The 17,912-nt window shown below is 36.3% G+C and overlaps 1 protein-coding gene across 3 annotated transcripts in view; it reads right to left on the bottom strand.

Annotated features, from left to right (window-relative positions):
- Positions 1-17,912, bottom strand: part of FAP (fibroblast activation protein alpha) — an 81,177-nt gene that overhangs the window by 34,974 nt on the left and 28,291 nt on the right. For all 3 annotated transcript variants that reach the window (XM_070071537.2, XM_089329116.1, XM_008258670.5), the window contains 6 exons: positions 16,890-16,962; positions 16,097-16,217; positions 14,512-14,666; positions 12,527-12,630; positions 7,681-7,816; positions 3,496-3,540 (listed from right to left, as the gene is read on the bottom strand). In XM_070071537.2, the coding sequence (XP_069927638.1) occupies positions 3,496-3,540; positions 7,681-7,816; positions 12,527-12,630; positions 14,512-14,666; positions 16,097-16,217; positions 16,890-16,962 (634 nt within the window). The remainder of the gene's footprint in view (positions 1-3,495; positions 3,541-7,680; positions 7,817-12,526; positions 12,631-14,511; positions 14,667-16,096; positions 16,218-16,889; positions 16,963-17,912) is intronic.

Genomic DNA, 17,912 nt, shown 5'->3' with positions numbered 1-17,912 from the left:
CATCATTATAGGTCTTTGAAAAAAAATCACTCTGTCATTTCAGGTTAAAATTTTACCCTCTTAGCCAAATGATGAGATACTTACTAGTAACTGCTTTATAATGTCTTCCTCTTACTGCCCATCATGAAAGACAAACTTATTTTTTGCACTGTCTTAATTACTAACATGGAAACTGGGTCACAAAAAAGTTTTTAGATGTCACATTGAAAAAATTCTTCATACACAAGTCGTCAGATAGTTAAGGAAAGTTTACATAGGTTTTGTTCTAGATTAAAACTTAAATTTTTATTTTTATTGAAAACAAGAAGTTAACAGGGCGGGGTGTTACAATATACTAGAATCAGGCAAACAGGAAGAATATTTCTGCTAAGCAAAGACTGTTATCTTCTCCCCTTTCATTGCACACATTGAAGATAGCCGCTTTAGGCCAACAGGTAACTTGGATGAAGTAAAGAGAGTGTGAAATATTTCCGCATTCACTTTGCCAGAGCTAGGCCCATAATGCATTCTGAGTTAAGTGCTTCTTGCAGCAAGTCACACCTGGACCCTAGTTAAGTGCTCATGAGCAGTTTGCCCTCCGTTTTAACAAGTCCTTTATACAGGTCTCTTTATCATGCTCAGATTTTCTGATAAACAACTCATCTCTATTTGAAGTGCAAAGCCATTTAAAATATTTTACTCTGAAGGTAAAATTATTTACCATAATGTCACATCTTGCCACAGTTGTTAAATATCTGAGGCTGCTGCCTAAACTGAGTCCACATTCAGTCAAAACAGAGGCTTTCAAATATTAAGTAGAAAATTATTCTGAAACAAGGGATTTTCCTAACAGCTTAAAATGTTGTAATAAATTGCTTAATTATTTTTAAATAATGTAAGGGTGACTTTGTGGTCTAAGCTTTATGCTTTCCGTGTGTGTTCTCCTAATTTAAGGGATTAAATACTAGGTTTTTGATTACATCCAATTTTGGTGGGGTCTGTTCTATGCAGGGTAAAAGCTGTCTTATTTAAGCAAATTTGTTGTCATTTTTCTGGTCAAATACCAAAGAAGTTAGGATGATTATGCCAAATTAAAACACTGAATGTGTTAGTTCTGGAGGAACAATAATTATAAATAGAGTTCTCAGGGGAAACCTATTTGCTAGTTCTGTGGTTGCAACTAACAGGTCAGTTACTTTTACCAAATCACTTAATCTCACTTCATAGATGAGATTGAATTAGGTGATTTCCAAAAGTCTTTTTCAGTTTAAATTTTGTTTGATAAATTCTAAAGCGACCACTTCTCTGAGATCATAGTTAAATTTATACTAATACTACTGGCCTATACTTTATCTAAAGACCTTATAAATACTACTTGAAAAAATGTTTGAAATCCATACACATTCCTTGTTTTATTTTCTAGTTATCTTCATTGTCATTAGTTGGATTACAGTTCAAAGAAGCATATGCTATGGCATCTGAGTTATGACTATATAAAGTTGTGACCTGACTTTTTTGGAAGGCAGCAGAACTTGTAGAATCTAATTGATACCTCCTTCAAAGCAAATGAGTTGGGAGTATATGAACTTACTCCTTTTAAAAGCTATTAGGACAAAGTAGTTTGGACAGTTCCTCTTCTGGAATTTTGAAAGGTTTACTGACTAACAGATGCAATTTAAGAAATCGAAATTAGCACATATGAAAAATAAATTGTCCCCAATAAAATTCTGAAACTAAAGATATTAAAGTGATATATACAAATATCCCAGATAAAGAACTCATTTATCACCTAATTTTGGATTAGAATGACATTTAATTTCATGTAGGAACCTCATCTTCTCCCAAACAACACTTCTTTGCCTTCATAGAAGGTATTGAAAAATGTTCTACAGCTTTACATGGTCATTCATTCATTCGTTCACCCTGTTCATGTTTGCTGAGAATGCAAGGTTGGTGCAATGCACATTTTAAAAAATTAAGGTGCAACTGACCTCAAAAAGCTTAAAAATAGATGTGTATCATTATCTGGGATAATGTCTTTCAGAATGTTGTTGATATCATTGTTGATCAATTTATTTGTAAAATTGCATCATTTATATCAACTTATAGTAAACTTACTAAAATTATGAAGAACTCAACTAAGGTATGTTTTCAAGCATTCTTCCTTTCCCTCATTCCTTACTAGAAATTTTTGCAATGGGGGTAATTTAGCAAGCTAATATTTCTCTTTTCTTAAATTTTCAACTACTGATCTAGTAATCATATTTCTATAAAGTAAGTTTTTGATTTACTAAGAATCTACAAAACATAGAGAATACTTTTATTTCACTGCTAACATTGCTAATGTTCCTGAAATATTTTATTCAGTGGCAAAAAGTGAATTCAAATAGTACTTCCCATTTTTTCTGAATTACACACTTATCGTTGGTATCTTATCATATCAGAATATAATTTACACTTGCTGTATACAACACTAAAATAATAACTATTTCTTAGTTAATGTTTAAAACTGAAGTATCTTTAATTGAAGAAAGTACAAATACAATCGCCTATAAGACAAAAATCACTGTAACAAGAAAAACGTGCAGTGAAGTGCTTTTAGTAGGTGAAGATTTTCAATTTACCATTTATCTTTTCCTTAGCCATTTTGAATTTTTATATGGCTTATCATCTTAAAATTAACTCTGAATTGTTTCCCTTATATCATGCATTAATTTCTTAAACCAGGTCCTAACACTTTCCTTTTTCTTTACATAATGTGTCCAAATTGCAGAGACATGGCCTCTGCAATCGCCCCACCAAATGCTAATTGAATTTAAGTGTGTACTTATGATAAGTAGCAGCATCTGCACAGCACTTATTCTCTGTTCTGTTTTGTATTCTTCATACACGACATAAGACATATCTGATATTTCCCTAAAGCATAATTTTTACACTAAAACCCTCATAAATCACTGAATAAAGCTATCCAAAATGTCCAGATGTAAGTTTCATAAATCATAAGAAAACAAATACATTCCTATTTGGTACCAAATTTTTACTTAAAGATTCAAATTAATATATATATATATATATGATATTCAGTTCCATTGATATGAAATTTCTTGATGGGCAGGTTGTCTTTAAATTATAGGGCTACCCAATATGTTTATTTTTCCTTGATTCAAATGACCAAAAATTAATATAATTTTAGCAAAACAAGGATTGTGTTCCTTTTGAAAAGTGATCTTTATAGTATTAGTTTAAGAAGTGTTAATGTTGCTTGTGGTGTGATCAGCGAGCCAGTTGAAAACTCAATGTGTATGAACAATGTGGTTTGTTCCCAGCAGAATTCTAATAAACATTGACAGTGAAATTTTCTGGCACAAAAATCAATGTGCTTGTGTGTTTTACCTTGAAAATTTTTTTCTATGAAAAACAAATAGTGCCAGTTTGAATACATTGCCAATAGTTCTTTGATAGCTAAGCACCTGTCCAGCTTCATTAAAATATAAGGAAAAGATAGCAAAATCATACTCCACCAGCCCATCCAGTTCTGCTTTCTTCTACATGCTCCTGAGTCTAAAAGACAAAAAGATCACATGGAACATGATATTAGGGGAACATATTTTCCTAAATATAATCTGAACATTTGGTATCAGTTAAGCTGCCAGTCGGTATATGATTGCTAGTCAATAACATCAATATTGAATTTAAAAGGACTATATTAACAAGTTTATCATTGCTAATGCACACACATGAGTAATCTGAGTGCTGAATTTTATTGCAGATCTTGAATGATTCTAGTCAAACCTTCCATGATGCAGTGACTTGGAGTTATCACAGCCGAAACACCTGGTATGTGCTGGATAAAAGGAACTTCCCAGTAGAGTTTAGTTTAAATTCTTGGTTTTCTTAGTGTTACGAAGTAGCGAGAAATCAACAATCTTTATGAAATCTTATTCTGGCTTGTATTTTAACATAATACAATTGATACATAATGCTATACACTGGACAAGTATAAGTAATTTCAAAAGAATGAATAAGCTTTTCTAAGCAAATATCTAGAGAAAAGCTATTGCAGGTAGAATTAACAGTGTAGAGACTGGACCTGATTAGTAAATCACAAGTGTTTCAGTATGATTTTGTGGAGGACAGCTGCAGGAGGAGTTAGAAGATGAGAGAAGTTGCAACGGTATCAGCAAGATCTGGGAGATACTTCTCCTGGAGGTAATCCCTTGAATGACTTCAAGTTCCCAATTTGGAGACCATGACTGTGAACTATCATGATACAAAGAATGCACTAGAAGTGCATGAGGTGGAAGGAAGCCGAGAGATGCACTGGAAGGCTATTGTTATGTTGAGAAGACAATGACAAAGACAAATCATGGTCTTGATAGTGAGGACGCAGCAGTGAAGATGTAGTCAGAAATATTTAAAATTCAAATTCTCAGAAGTAACTTTGAGAGTTACTGGCATGAGGGAACAGAAACCATGGGTGTAGGTTAATATCACACAAAGATTGTAGATTAATATCACACAAATGGAGAGGTATGATTGAGACAGTAGGATAATTGACAGAACTTTTCCTCTTTTACTAACATGGGAGCTAAGACACATTTTCCCAGCCTCCTTTCCAGCTGATGTAGTTATGTGATAAATTCTATCAAAGGTGTGGCAGTAGAAATGACTCATGCTTCCTCTAGGTCAAACCCATACAGAATTCTTATGCATGGTCCTCCATTTTCTTCATTCCACATTTAGGTATTAATGCTAAATTTTGAATAAAAATTTGGAATTGTGTTGGAAGTCAGTGGATGAAGATGGCAGAAATACCACAACTTGGGTTCCTGAATGACTATATGGAACAGAGCATCTCATCCCCTGCCCCTCACCATTTATGTGAACTCACTATTGAGTGGCTATGTGAATGTGCAATAAATTCATGCTTTGTTACCCTACTGAATTATTGGAGGCAGTTGTTATAGTAGTTAGCCTATCTAACTTGGAGAATAACAAAAGTTCTAGAGAAGTCAGAAGGAAAGCTAGAAAGAACAAGAACAGTCAATGAAGCAGAAGGAACACCATGAGAGATGGTGTTGTCCAAAAAGGCAAGGAGAGTGATAAATTTAAGAGCAAAGTCTGGATTTTCTCAAATGAGGAAGGACTAGTGCCTCAGGGGAAATAAGATGAAACTCGAAGAACTAGTAAAATCTTTTTGATTAGTTATTTCTAGCCATAAAGGCAAATCTAGTTTTAATTTTTCAGGGGAAGAAGAACAATGCAAAAGATGTTTCCTCCTCAAAGTACAAATTTCCTAACAAAGATCACTAACATAGTTACATTACAAGTAACTATTGCTTTTCCTGTTTATCCCTGACTCCCAATATGGATAAAATGTAACTAGTTCACTTTATCTTCAATACTGTGTGTTTACAGATGCACACATGTGTCAGTCAAGTATAGCTGGAAAATTAAACATTGTTTTTCTTAAATCAGAAAATGTATCCCATGTTTATATCAGCCTATTTTAAAACAGGTTGTTTAGAAATCCTAAGGTTATCGAAACATGGTATTCTAAAATTAATCATTATTTTTGGCTATAAACTAAAGTTTATATTCTAGGCACTTCTACACTTCATTGAATAAGCACCTTAAAAGCTCTGTCAGTTGGCTAGCACTGTGGCTCACTAGGCTAATCCTCCGCCTGCAGGCCCGGCACTCTGGGTTCTAGTCCTGGTTGCTCCTCTTCCTGTCCAGCTCTCTGCTGTGGCCCGGGAAGGCAGTGGAGGATGGCCCAAGTGCTTGGGCCCTGCACCTGCATAGGAGACCAGGAGGAAGCACCTGGTGCAGCGGGCCAGCCGTAGCAACCATTTGGGGGGTGAACCAATGGAAGGAAGATCTTTCTCTCTGTCTGTCTCTCACTAACTCTGCCTGTCATTTAGATTAAAGTTGTCTCAGATGTTGGTAAGTTAGAACTTCAGATTCTAAAATAATCACAGTTCTTAAATGCCTAGTTTTAAGAGGTTAAAACTGTATCTAAATGATAAATCTCACAGTTTTAAAACTAATAAAATTAAAGCAATAATCCCTAATGCCTGGACTCAGTGAAAACATTGAAGATCTACTCACCCAAAGTTTACAGTCAGACCCATGGTTTTGAATTAACTAGCATACTCAAGCATATGCAAGGTTAGTCTATTCTCTTTTGCCTTTGATACTGCATTAAAGCCAAAATATTTCTGCTTTGTACATAAAAATATAAAAATAAAAAAGCTTCCAACATATTCTATCAAAATTATTCAGACTTTTTACAGACATGGAAGTAATTAAAAATATTTTTAGCCTGAGTAATGTTGACTATTATAGTCCTGATATATTTCCAGACTCACATGACTGTTTCCTTCTCAGTGTCCTAATTTCTAGATGGAATTCAGTGGTTTACTTTGATTGCTCTGTGCTTTTATTTTATAATGTAGATTCATTTTACATTTTATTTAATGAAACATTTCTTCATAATTAGAAGTCTCATGAAATGTACCCATCAAATTTCCTATTTAAAGAAAACATTGTGTATTTCTTAGATTCTAAAATGAATACTTACAAACAGACATATTTAAAGCTTTTAGTTTGGTGAAGTCGTTTTCTGACTCATGAATTCAACAGATTATGTTTGGATTTGAGTAGCAGAAACAATTACAACTCAACAATAAATCTGTGCTTAATTTTCAAGGTTTTTTTTTTCCTCCCCAAATGAGTGCTGCAGGGAGTACTCTACTAAGAGTACCGGACTAAGAAGATAACAGGATCCAGTATTTTGTGTCATGTTCTCAGTCATCAGCTTTAGATTTAAAAATCGGAATACTTGGCTTTCTTTTAATAATATTCATTTCTTTGGGAATTTATCTTTTTAAATTTTGACATGTATTAGAACTTGTCTTAGTTGCAGTTCTCGCTTGTTTTTTTAAAATTTTTTTTTTGACAGGCAGAGTGGACAGTGAGAGAGAGAGACAGAGAGAAATGTCTTCCTTTGCCATTGGTTCACCCTCCAATGGCCGCCACGGCTGGCGTGCTGCGGTCGGCGCACCGCGCTGATCCGAAGGCAGGAGCCAGGTGCTTCTCCTGGTCTCCCATGGGGTGCAGGGCCCAAGCACTTGGGCCATCCTCCACTGCACTCCCTGGCCACAGCAGAGAGCTGGCCTGGAAGAGGGGCAACCGGGACAGAATCCGGCGCCCCGACCGGGACTAGAACCCGGTGTGCCGGCACCGCAAGTTAGAGGATTAGCCTAGTGAGCCGCAGCGCCAGCCACAGTTCTCTGCTTGTTTTTAAGAAAACCTGTGCTGGGTTTTTAAGAAAACCTAGTAGACCCATGTTGTGTTTCATCTTCATTATTTTGTCTTTTTTCTTGACTGCTGGTTTTGTAATATCTAAAAGATGGACTATTATCCTAATTGAGCATCAAATGCCTAATTTTGCTAATGTCACATTGTCTCATTTAGTCTTTTTCTCTATTCAATTTCAAGGATAAAATCATGGAAGAAAACAAGCAGTATCCCATTTATTTAATAAAAATTATGGTGAATCCAGAGCGCTTTTCTGCTAAGCAATTAAGATTTGAATGCAGTAATTCTAGCTTGATAGCATAATTATGTCAACTACTAAGGACACCCTACCATTCTGCTTTCGTGGACAGAAATACCATTAGTTTTAAAATATTTTACCTTTGGACAATCCCAGATCTGCCAGGCTTCCCTGAAATCACATATAGATAAGACTGAAACATTCTGGACTCTTTTTAGCCACTGCAAACATATTCGTTCATCAGTAACCCACGTGAGCCAACTGAAATAATAATCACTGCAAATAAATCAAAACAGTCAATCACAACCATGAACAAATATCAAATTCAAATAATTTTTTAATTTATTTTTCTAACAGATGCATTTTATTATTACAAAATATTAAAATATTGAAAATATGAAGGAAATAAACTTTCCTTTCTATGGAGAGAAAGTTTAAATATATACACTGATTTTTAAAACTATCTGAGAGTTCATTCATCTAATGAGATTAAATCACACAAACTTTTCCCTTAATGTTTAAGTCTTAGAAAAGAATTTAAGATGTAGGTTGACATTATTGGTAAATCTGCAAGGGGAGAAACCACTAACCTGGCTGCTTTGTACAGAGAAATTCAATTTTCCCCTTTTAATTAAATGTGAGAGAGTTAAACACAGTGATTTTGTCTCCAGTTAGATTTATGTAGGAAGCCAAGTTGTAGCTGTGACCATGGTCAGGCATTAAAACTTGGTTTTATGTAATAACTGGAGACAATGTATATCCTATAATAGTATTTGACACATACCAGATGCCAATAAATGGCAGCAGTGATTGCTGACTCTGAACATTGTGGATATATTGTAAACATCAGCATTAAATGAGCCATAGAATTTTGGACACCAAATAACAAGGATAGAAGGGATTCCAAGCTTACATCTACTAGTTATAAAACGTTAGGCCATTTACTTCATCCGCCCTTGCCTATGTTTCCATACGAAACTGAAATAATAATATTACCAGTTTTAAAGTTTGCAACAAAGATGAACTGAGGGGGCCAGTGCTGTGGCATAGTAGGTTAAGTCTCCACCTGCAGTGCCAGCATGTCATATGGGTGCAGGTTCCTGTCTGGCTGCTCCTCTTCTGATCCAGCTCTCTACTGTGGCCTGGGAAAGCACTGAAGGATGGCCCAAGTGCTTGAGTCCCAGCACCTGCGTGGGAGACCTGGAAAAGGGTCCTAGATCCTGATTTCAGATTGCCTCAGCTCCAGCTGTTGCAGCCATTTGAGGAGTGAACCAGCAGATGGAAGTCCTCTCTCTCTGTATCTCCTTCTCTCTGTAACTCTACCTCTCAAATAAATAAATAAATAAATAAATAAAGCTTTTAAAAAAAGACGAGCTGAGAGTGTCTGAAGTGCTTACGAACTATGTCTGCTCAATTGGACTTGCCCCAAATGGTAGAGTTAGAAACATGCCAGGGGATTCCAGTTCAACCCCATCAATGTGGCATGTACCAATGCTATCTCACTAGTCCAAGTGATCAATTTCTGTTCACAATTGATCATAATGATAGCACTAAGAGTCAAAGGGATCACATAAACAAGACTAGTGTCTGAAAATACTAACTGATGGAGTAAAAAAGGGAGAGAACGATCCAACATGAGAAGCGGGATACACAGCAGACTCATAGAATGGCAGATGTCCTAAACAGCACTCTGGCCTCAGAATCAGCCCTTAAGGCATTTGGATTTGGCTGAAAAGCCCATGAGAGTATTTTAGGCATGGAAAGCCAAGATACTGTGGCAAAAAAAAAAAAAAAAAAACTAAAAACTAAATGAAAGCTCTCTGCGAGTGAGATCCCAGTGGAAAGAACAGGCCATCAACGAAGGAGGTACCTTTCTCTGAAGGGAAGAGAGAACTTCCACTTTGACTATGACCTTGTCTAAATATGATCAGAGTTGGTGAACTCAAAAGGCCTCCATAGCCTTGGCAACTCATGACAAGAGCCTCGGGTGATTACTGATGCCATAAACAAGAGTGTCAATTTGTTAAGTCAACAACAGGAGTCACTGTGCACTTACTCCTCATGTAGGATCTCTGTCCTTAATGTGCTGTACATTGTGATTTAGTGCTATAACTAGTACTCAAACAGTATTTTTCACTTTGTGTTTCTATGTGGGTGCAAACTGTTGAAAGCTTTACTTAATATATGCTAAATTGATCTTTTGTATATAAAGATAATTGAAAATGAATCTTGATGTGGATGTAGGGGGAGAGGGAGCTGGAGAGGGGAGGGTTGCGGATGGGAGGGAAGTTATGGGGGGGAAAAGCCATTGTAATCCATAAGCTGTACTTTGGAAATGTATATTCATTAAATAAAAGTTGAAAAAAATCCTATGCATCAGGTAAATTTGATGTGGGTGATGTACTCATAGGATCAGTCTCACTTAGCCATCTGGAGCAACTTTAAACAATCCTTTGTTGTTTATTAGTACATTTCTTATCTATTCCCAGAAGTGTTCTTCTTAAAACCAATCAGTGGCCTCTTTTTCAGAGACAATCGCCAGTCTCTGAGGGTGCTTATAACCAATCATCTTCTAAAGAAAGTGATCTCCAACCTGGGAGAAATCTGCCCCTGCCTGTGTTTGGACCAAGTAAATGTATGCTCACTATGTAATGAAAGAAATGAAACCATATTATCATGGCATATGGAAATTCTGACTAGAATTAGATCATTTTGGAATACTCCCTAAGACTCAGGAGAAGTCACTGGGCTTGAGTCTCCTGAGGCTGGGTTTCTTGCATGCTGCCCAGAGTAGATCTTATTCTGATATTTTTAAGAGCTTGTTTTATTGCCATTGACAGGTATCTCTGTATTTAACCTTCTGAAGACTTGCCACACTGTGTAACAAAGCAGTAACACCATTTACATTCCCACCCGTAGAGAATCAAGAGCAACAGCTCTTCTATCTTCACTTGCTAGGTTCAATTAAGAAAACAAAAACAACAGCAAAAACAAACAAAAAAGAGAACTATGCTAAGGAATGAATGTGAAAAATATGTTGACTATTACTATTATATTGTTAATATTTTTAAAGATATTCAAACAGGCATCTTGACTCCTTATGTGGTGTTTTTTCTATCATTCCATTTGCAACTCCTCAATGGAAGGAGTAAGGTAGAGGAGATACCATCAGCACAAAACCTCTAAAATATGTGATCACAAGACTTAAGAGAATTAAAAACAGAATTATAGATCATGAAAAAAAAAGAAAAATATGTTGACTATTACTATTATATTGTTAATATTTTTAAAGATGTTCAAACAGGCATCTTGACTCCTTATGTGGTGCTTTTTCTATCATTCCATTTGCAACTTAGGAAAATTATACTTTAAGAAAATGTATACAGTCAATTTTCCATCAACTAAATTGGGATGAGGAATAGCAAATGATTCAAAAAATTTTGTCATTTTTGATTATTCAAAAGTGAACCCACTCTGGCAAGACACAGCAGAGGCATCTGATGGGTTTCTTTTCCCCACTAATGATCAATCATGCAGCTCAGGCTGGTTCTCCTTCATAAGGCAGGAGATCAAGACCCAAGCCTTGGCCTAGCAAGTCTTCAGAAGTGACAGGAGATCTGACAGGAGGCACTTGGGTGCCCCTCCTCTTATTCACTTCCACCAGAAAGACCACAGAGGGCTGATAGTAGGGGTGAGGGGATGGAAGATTGCTGTGGTCAGGCTAATCAGAGGAGGTATTCATGGTGGGAAGGTGAAAATACTTCACCTCTCTGTGTCAAACAGATAATTCTACACCTATCTGATCCTCATCAGATAATTCTACAGTCAGACCATTGAAAACAGACAGCTTCCTAGTAAGAAGTATGAGTATTTTAAGAGAGTTGGATTATTATTTCTTGTTGATAATTCACATAAGATAGACAGAGAGCCACAACCCTCATTTGAGAGAAAGTAATCTAGATTTGAAAAAACATATAGGGGTGAGGACTCATACAAATTTTATTGCCTATCTAATTGTCCAAAGTTTGCATCTGCATTAGAGGAAAGTGAATATTTAATTTAGATTTACCACTGTGTTCACCTTTATTTGTATAAAAGAGCTACTTTATTTATTTATTTATTTATTTGAGAGTTAGAGTTACAGACAAGAGTGGGAGAGAGAAAGAAAGAGAGAGAGAGAGAGGTCTTCCATCTGCTGGTTGACTTCCCAAATGGCAGCAATGGCTGGAGCTGGGTCAATTCGAAACCAGGACTTCTTCTGGTCTCCCACATGGGTGCAGGGGCCCAAGGACTTGGGCCATTTTCTATTGCTTTCCTGGTCCATAGCAGAGAGCTGGATCAGAAGAGGAGCAGCTGGGACATGAACTGGTGCCTATATGGGATGGCAGCACTGCAGGAGAAGGCTTAGCCTACTATACTCTAGCACTGGCCCCAAAAGGGCTACTTTTAAAAAGGCAATTTAAGAATCTTATTTCTGACTTTTAACTTTGTATGTGTGTAGTTTTGTGTGCTAATTTTATTTTGCTCGTAGAGTGCACATCAAGCTCGCTAGAAAAGCATAAACTCTGAGTAAGATATTTGGAAGTGAAGGTTCTGGCGCTGTGGCATAGGTTAAGCCTCCACTAGCAGTGCTGGCATTTCATATGGGCACTGGACTGTCCCTGCCACCCCACTTTGGATCCAACTCCTGCTGATGCATCTGGGAAAGCAGGGGAGGATAGTCCAAATACTTGGGCTCCTGCATCCATGTAGGAGACCTGGAAGAAGCTCCTGGCTCCTGGCTTTGGCCTGGTCCAGCCCTGGCAATTGCAGCCATTTGGGGAGTGAACCAGCAGATGGAAGATCTCTCTCTTTCTCTCTCTCCCTCCTTTCTCTCTATATTTCTGCCTCTAGAATAAATAAATAAATAAATACTAAAAAAGAAATTTCGAAGTTTAACATTCAGTTAAAAAGGCACAAAGATGAGAAGAATCTGAGATTGATTACCTCGAAGCTATTATTGCTGGAACTGGCACTTCTTTAGGACCTGTGTGCTCAGGATAAGTGGTATCAATAATAAATATCCGAACAATAGGATTCTTAGCCCCAGCCTGCCAAGAAAATGGAGGTAAATAAATTCAGAAAATCAGCAACATTTTAAATACACGTCAGGATTTAGACATAATTTTGTAAGCTAATAACATTAAGTCTACTATTGTTGAAGACATTCGATTTATAACATATAACCAGGAATTTCATTTCAATTACAAAGGTTGTATCATTTGAGTGAAAACATATTTTAAAAGCTTAAGAAGAGAGTTGTGACTTACATGGAAAAATATTTGGGGTATGCAAATGTGATTCTGTGACCCAGTTCCAAGACAGAGCTCTCCCCATATTGTTAAGATGATCATAATAATCATCAATTATCTGCTAAGGAAAGTGCTGGAGAGAGACTGGTAAGGGAGGAGAGAAGAAAGAGAAAAATACAGGAAAGATACTATAGTTTGGTCTAAGATAATCACTAAGTCTCAATCTCCTAGTTTCTTGCATTACTACTGCCACCATCTCCAAAAGGTTGGGGAAATTTCAGTTCTAAATAAAAGGCCTGTGGGGTTTACACTTTTCTTGTTTTGTGGGTGCTGTGCCACTGTATTTCTAAAACTTACATCATAGTTTAGCTTATACCTAGGCAAGCTTCGTAGGTGTCCTCTGTAATTTTACTGTAGTAAAAGAGAATCTTACAGCTGTAATAGTCTAAATCTACAAAGTCTACATAGCTGGTTCTCAATGACTCAATGCTTTTATAATTCATGTAAAGAACTGTTCAGGGGCCAGCACTGTGGTTCAGTGGGTTAAGCCCTGGCTTGCAGTGCCAGCATCCCATATGGCTCAGGTTTGAGTCCTGGCAGCTTTACCTCCAGCCCAGTTCTCTGCTGATGCACCTGGGAAAGGCAGCAAAAGATGGCCCAAGTGCTTGGGGCCCTGCACTCATGTGGGAGACCCAGAAGAAGCTCCTGGCTCCTGGCTTTGGCCTAACCCAGCTCTGGCCATTCTGTCTCTCTGTCTGTAACTCTGCCTTCCAAATAAATAAATAAATATTAAAAGCAAACAAACAAAAAGGAACTGTTTAACCTTTCCTCTTCCAAGCTAGGACTTCCTTGGTCCTTTGGAATTGTCCCACCTCTTCAGTCTAATGCCAGATATTTCAGCAACCCTACTCTTCAAAGAAACATGAAAATCGGACCACAGCTTCCCAAAGAGTGTCAGTCATTTCTCAATTCTCGGTTTCCTCATCTCTTTCTTCTACTTCCTCATCTCTTTCAACACCCATAGACCTTCCCAAAGATCATTGTTCTTTTATATCTTGGGTCCAGGTATCAGGCTTCTCACTTCCAAATGTCTCTAAATTCCCAATTTTTTACAAAAGTCCTTGTGAAGTCTGTTACCTAAACACCCATCTCTTATCCGTTGACTTTTCTCAGAGACTTTTAACATAAATACTAAACTATTTGTGATTCTATTTCTTTCTCTCTGTGTACACTTTGTCTTGATTCAGAATTCACACCCATCCGTCTTTCCCTATCACTCACTAGATCCATCCAGGATCTGACAGGAGCATCAAGTTCAACATTTGCATTTCCCACTCTAGTGTGAATTGTGAATTTACATGCAAATTCAAGAAGGAGTTGGAGCATGAAACATGAAAAAAAAAAAAGAAATTAAATTAAGCTTGTTTTTCCCCCATGATCTAGACCATATGTTTTCCAAAGATTCTGCAATGGATTTTGCAAAGGCTATTTCATCCAGCACAACCAGATGTCCAAGGCAACAGATGTCCACATAAATAATAGAGCACAGTACAATGTTTTCTTACAATAAGCAAGGACAAGAAGCTCTGCACAGTTGTTGATCCCACCTCTATTCATAGTAATGGTTGCTCATTTTGATGCCAGAAAAATAAAAGGGTCTGCTAAAAGTATTCAACATACCTTTGGATATGGAATATTTATGGTTCTAGGGTACTGTTCATCACCATAATAGGAATAGGCAATAACTGGTATATCTGTATCATTAAATTCTGCATATGCCAAGAATTTTCCATTAGGAGACCACCAGAGAGCATATTTTGTAGCAAGCATTTCCTCTGAAAAATAAGTACTAGTGTATTAATTATGATTATATCTTTCTCTTAATCATTGTAAATACTACTAAATGGCTGCTTATTGGCTTAAATGTTGTATTTGATGTGGCTGTGACAAATATTATACTTTGGTTCTATAAAAATCAATATTCAGAGTTAACAGGACTAGTTTAGCCTTATCCCTCATAGCAAAGACCAATTAGTCTTGTTAGGAATTGACATTAATCAGATATGTATTTAAGGGGTCAGCATTGTGGCATAGCAGGTTAAGCCTTGGACTGCAGTGCTGGCATCTCATATGGGCATTAATTCATGTCCTGGATGCTCTACTTCTGATCCAGCTCTCTGCCGTGGCCTGGGAAAGCAGTAGAAGATGGCCCAAGTCCTTGGGCCCCTGCACCCATGTGGGAGACCCGGAGGAAGCTCCTGGCTCCCTCGGCCTGGCCCAGTCCAGGATATTGTGGCTACTTGTGGAGTGAGCCAGCAGATGGAAGATATCTCTCTCTCTCTTTGTCTCTCTTCCTCTCTTTGTAACTCTGTCATTCAAATAAAAATAAGTAAATAAATAGAAAGAAATGTAGTTAAACATGTCAGCAATTGCTATATATTTTTTTCTTTTCAGAGCAGCTTATGGTTTTTGCAGCCACCTGAAGTATTCAAAATAGGGATAAATATAATTGTACTACAAATTGACATAAATAATGAAAGTTGAATTTCTGTCCTGGGACTGTTTTGCTTTTAAAATAACAGTGAAAAAGGGTTAGTTCACAAACACACATACACATACTCATGGCTACTTCAAAAACTTTGTGGAAAATGAAACTAAAAATATTTTTAGTTTGAGGAAAAAATTTGAAACCCATGAATCTGAAGTGTCCTCAAAATATTCATGTAAAACATATTTTTTGAAAAAGCTATGAAGGGACTTCAAATACACACACACACACACACACGCACGCACAGACAAGTACTAGAAGATCTTGTCTAGGCCAGTTAATACTGGATCCTACAAGACCTAAAATGAGGGGAAAATTCAAGAGAGGATCAAAAATTAAGATCAGTTGTTCAGTTTTCAAAAATTCTTTTCTCAAGAAAAAAAAAAAACACATGAGGAAATGTACTCATGTAGTACCAAAAGACCACATACTTGGTCTATATGGTCAAAAGATCACATACTTCTTGGAATATAAATCATTACTACTATTACTTTATAATAATGTTCTTGAAAATAAGTTCAACCAGTTTTCTTCTTATGATGAGAATTTATTCTTTTAGAATATGCATATACTATTAATAATTCAGTAGTATGTTCCATAAATGTGACTACCCATTGAAATAAGGTATCAACCTTTTCAATCTTACTGTATTTAGTAAGACATGTTTCCAACAACTAAAACTCAAAATAGCAGCAGCACAAAAGGCATACAGCTTACCTTCATAAACCCAGTCTGGGACTCCATTAAATATTTTATTTTCTTTCCCATTGTATGTAACTTGAAAAGGTGGATCTCCTGGTCTTTGTTTCAAATAGATATTGTTTTGATAAACATATGCCTAGAAGTGGTGATACGTAGTCAATTAGGGGTAATTCCACAACAAATTCAATGAAGGCATTATACTTGTTTTTTAATTCACTGAATACCTTTAAAAAGATTGCTAATTCAAATTCAAAAAAATCACAACTAAAATATCACTTTAATGAGTAAAAAAAACAACAACCCACATTAAGAGCTATTCTGATTTTTTAAGTCTATATCCAATAAAGAATAAAGTCTGTATTTATATTAGTTATTTTATTATCCAAATAAATAACCACATATATTGACAGAAAGTCAAATAAGTCTCAGAATATTAATAGCTAGCCAGATCTAATCTTTATTTAGAGTCCTTAAATAAGAGCTTGGACAAAATTTCATGTTGTCTGAAGCTAGTCTGGGAAACTTGTGAAAACCATATTTTTCCCGAGCTTTCTGGCACAACGCATGCTGGCTGAGTATAAGGATAAAGTTTTTGACTGAGATATTTAAAGAAGTCTATCCATGAGCTTGAGATTTTGCGGAATTCTCAGATGGGTTTCAATTTATCAAAACTCTTCCCATTTTTAACCATGAAAATAGTCATGAATGTATTTTTTTTCTTCTAGGCAGGGAAATTTAACAAAGGCCAAAATCAAATGGCTCCTCTTTTATTTGAATGATTAAATATTCCTATAATTTTAATACTTACTAATTTGCTCCCCACGGGTGACCAGCATATATATTGAATTGGATGAGGAAGCTCATTTCTTCTTACAAATTCTCTAGGAGGGAAGAAAGATGCAGGAAAGAAAAACAACCAACTTTGCTATTCAGTTCAAAAAAATTGAATAAATACAATAAATAAATAAATAATAAAATTAAGACTCATGCCCCCTGCTTTTACAAATTTAATGGAAAGAATACAGGAACAAGGACCAGGAGACATGGGTGCTGATTGCTCTTCTTCCACTGGTTCCTTAAAAGTCACCTAATTTTTCTGGATCTGAGATTTCTGACCTTTATTATGAGGTGAATGGATAAAAGACTGTGAAAGAGATTACCTACTAGATTCCCTTTATTTTTCAGAAGGTTAAATATGAGTCTTAGAGCGATTATGTGACTTTTGAATGTTGCAATGCTAACTTATGATAGACTTCAAATTAAACTCAAGTCTTTTAACCCCTGGGACTGTAAAATTTGTAGACACTAGAGTAAGATGGTCGCGGAAGTGCCTCCCAGCTCTGAAATTCTATAATTGTGCTAAAGTTTAATATGTGCACTTCCACATTCTCATTCACAACCCCCATCTCTGTGAATGCATATGCATTTCAAATTTTTGAAAATAAGATGCCATTTGACAATCTCCCCAGGGATCTGACTTGAAATCAGAAAAGGAAAGGAACATCTGATCTCAAGCTAAACTGAAAAACAGATCGTATACTGGGCAGTATGCCTTAAGCTTGTAAAGTCCTCCACCCATGGGGAAATTTCAAATATTCCATTGGCCAAAAATCTCACTCTGAAGCTTAGCATCACTCTGCAAACACTCAATTGAGTGACTTGCATTGTGGAGCTTTTGTGGTTCTTCAGCAAAAACGTATTCAGATTTTTATGTGTTAAAGAATCGTAGAATGCCATGCTTAAGTTTTGACTTATCGTCTTGAAGATTGTATTAATAGTTTCATCAAGATTGCCTTTGTGGGAAAACAAAGCAAGACTTGCCTCCAAAGTG

This window comes from Oryctolagus cuniculus, chromosome 3 (genome assembly GCF_051225735.1).
Source record: "Oryctolagus cuniculus isolate XC-2025 breed Fujian yellow rabbit chromosome 3, ASM5122573v1, whole genome shotgun sequence".
Lineage (NCBI taxonomy): Eukaryota > Metazoa > Chordata > Mammalia > Lagomorpha > Leporidae > Oryctolagus > Oryctolagus cuniculus.
This window is presented reverse-complemented; position numbering and strand designations above follow the sequence as displayed.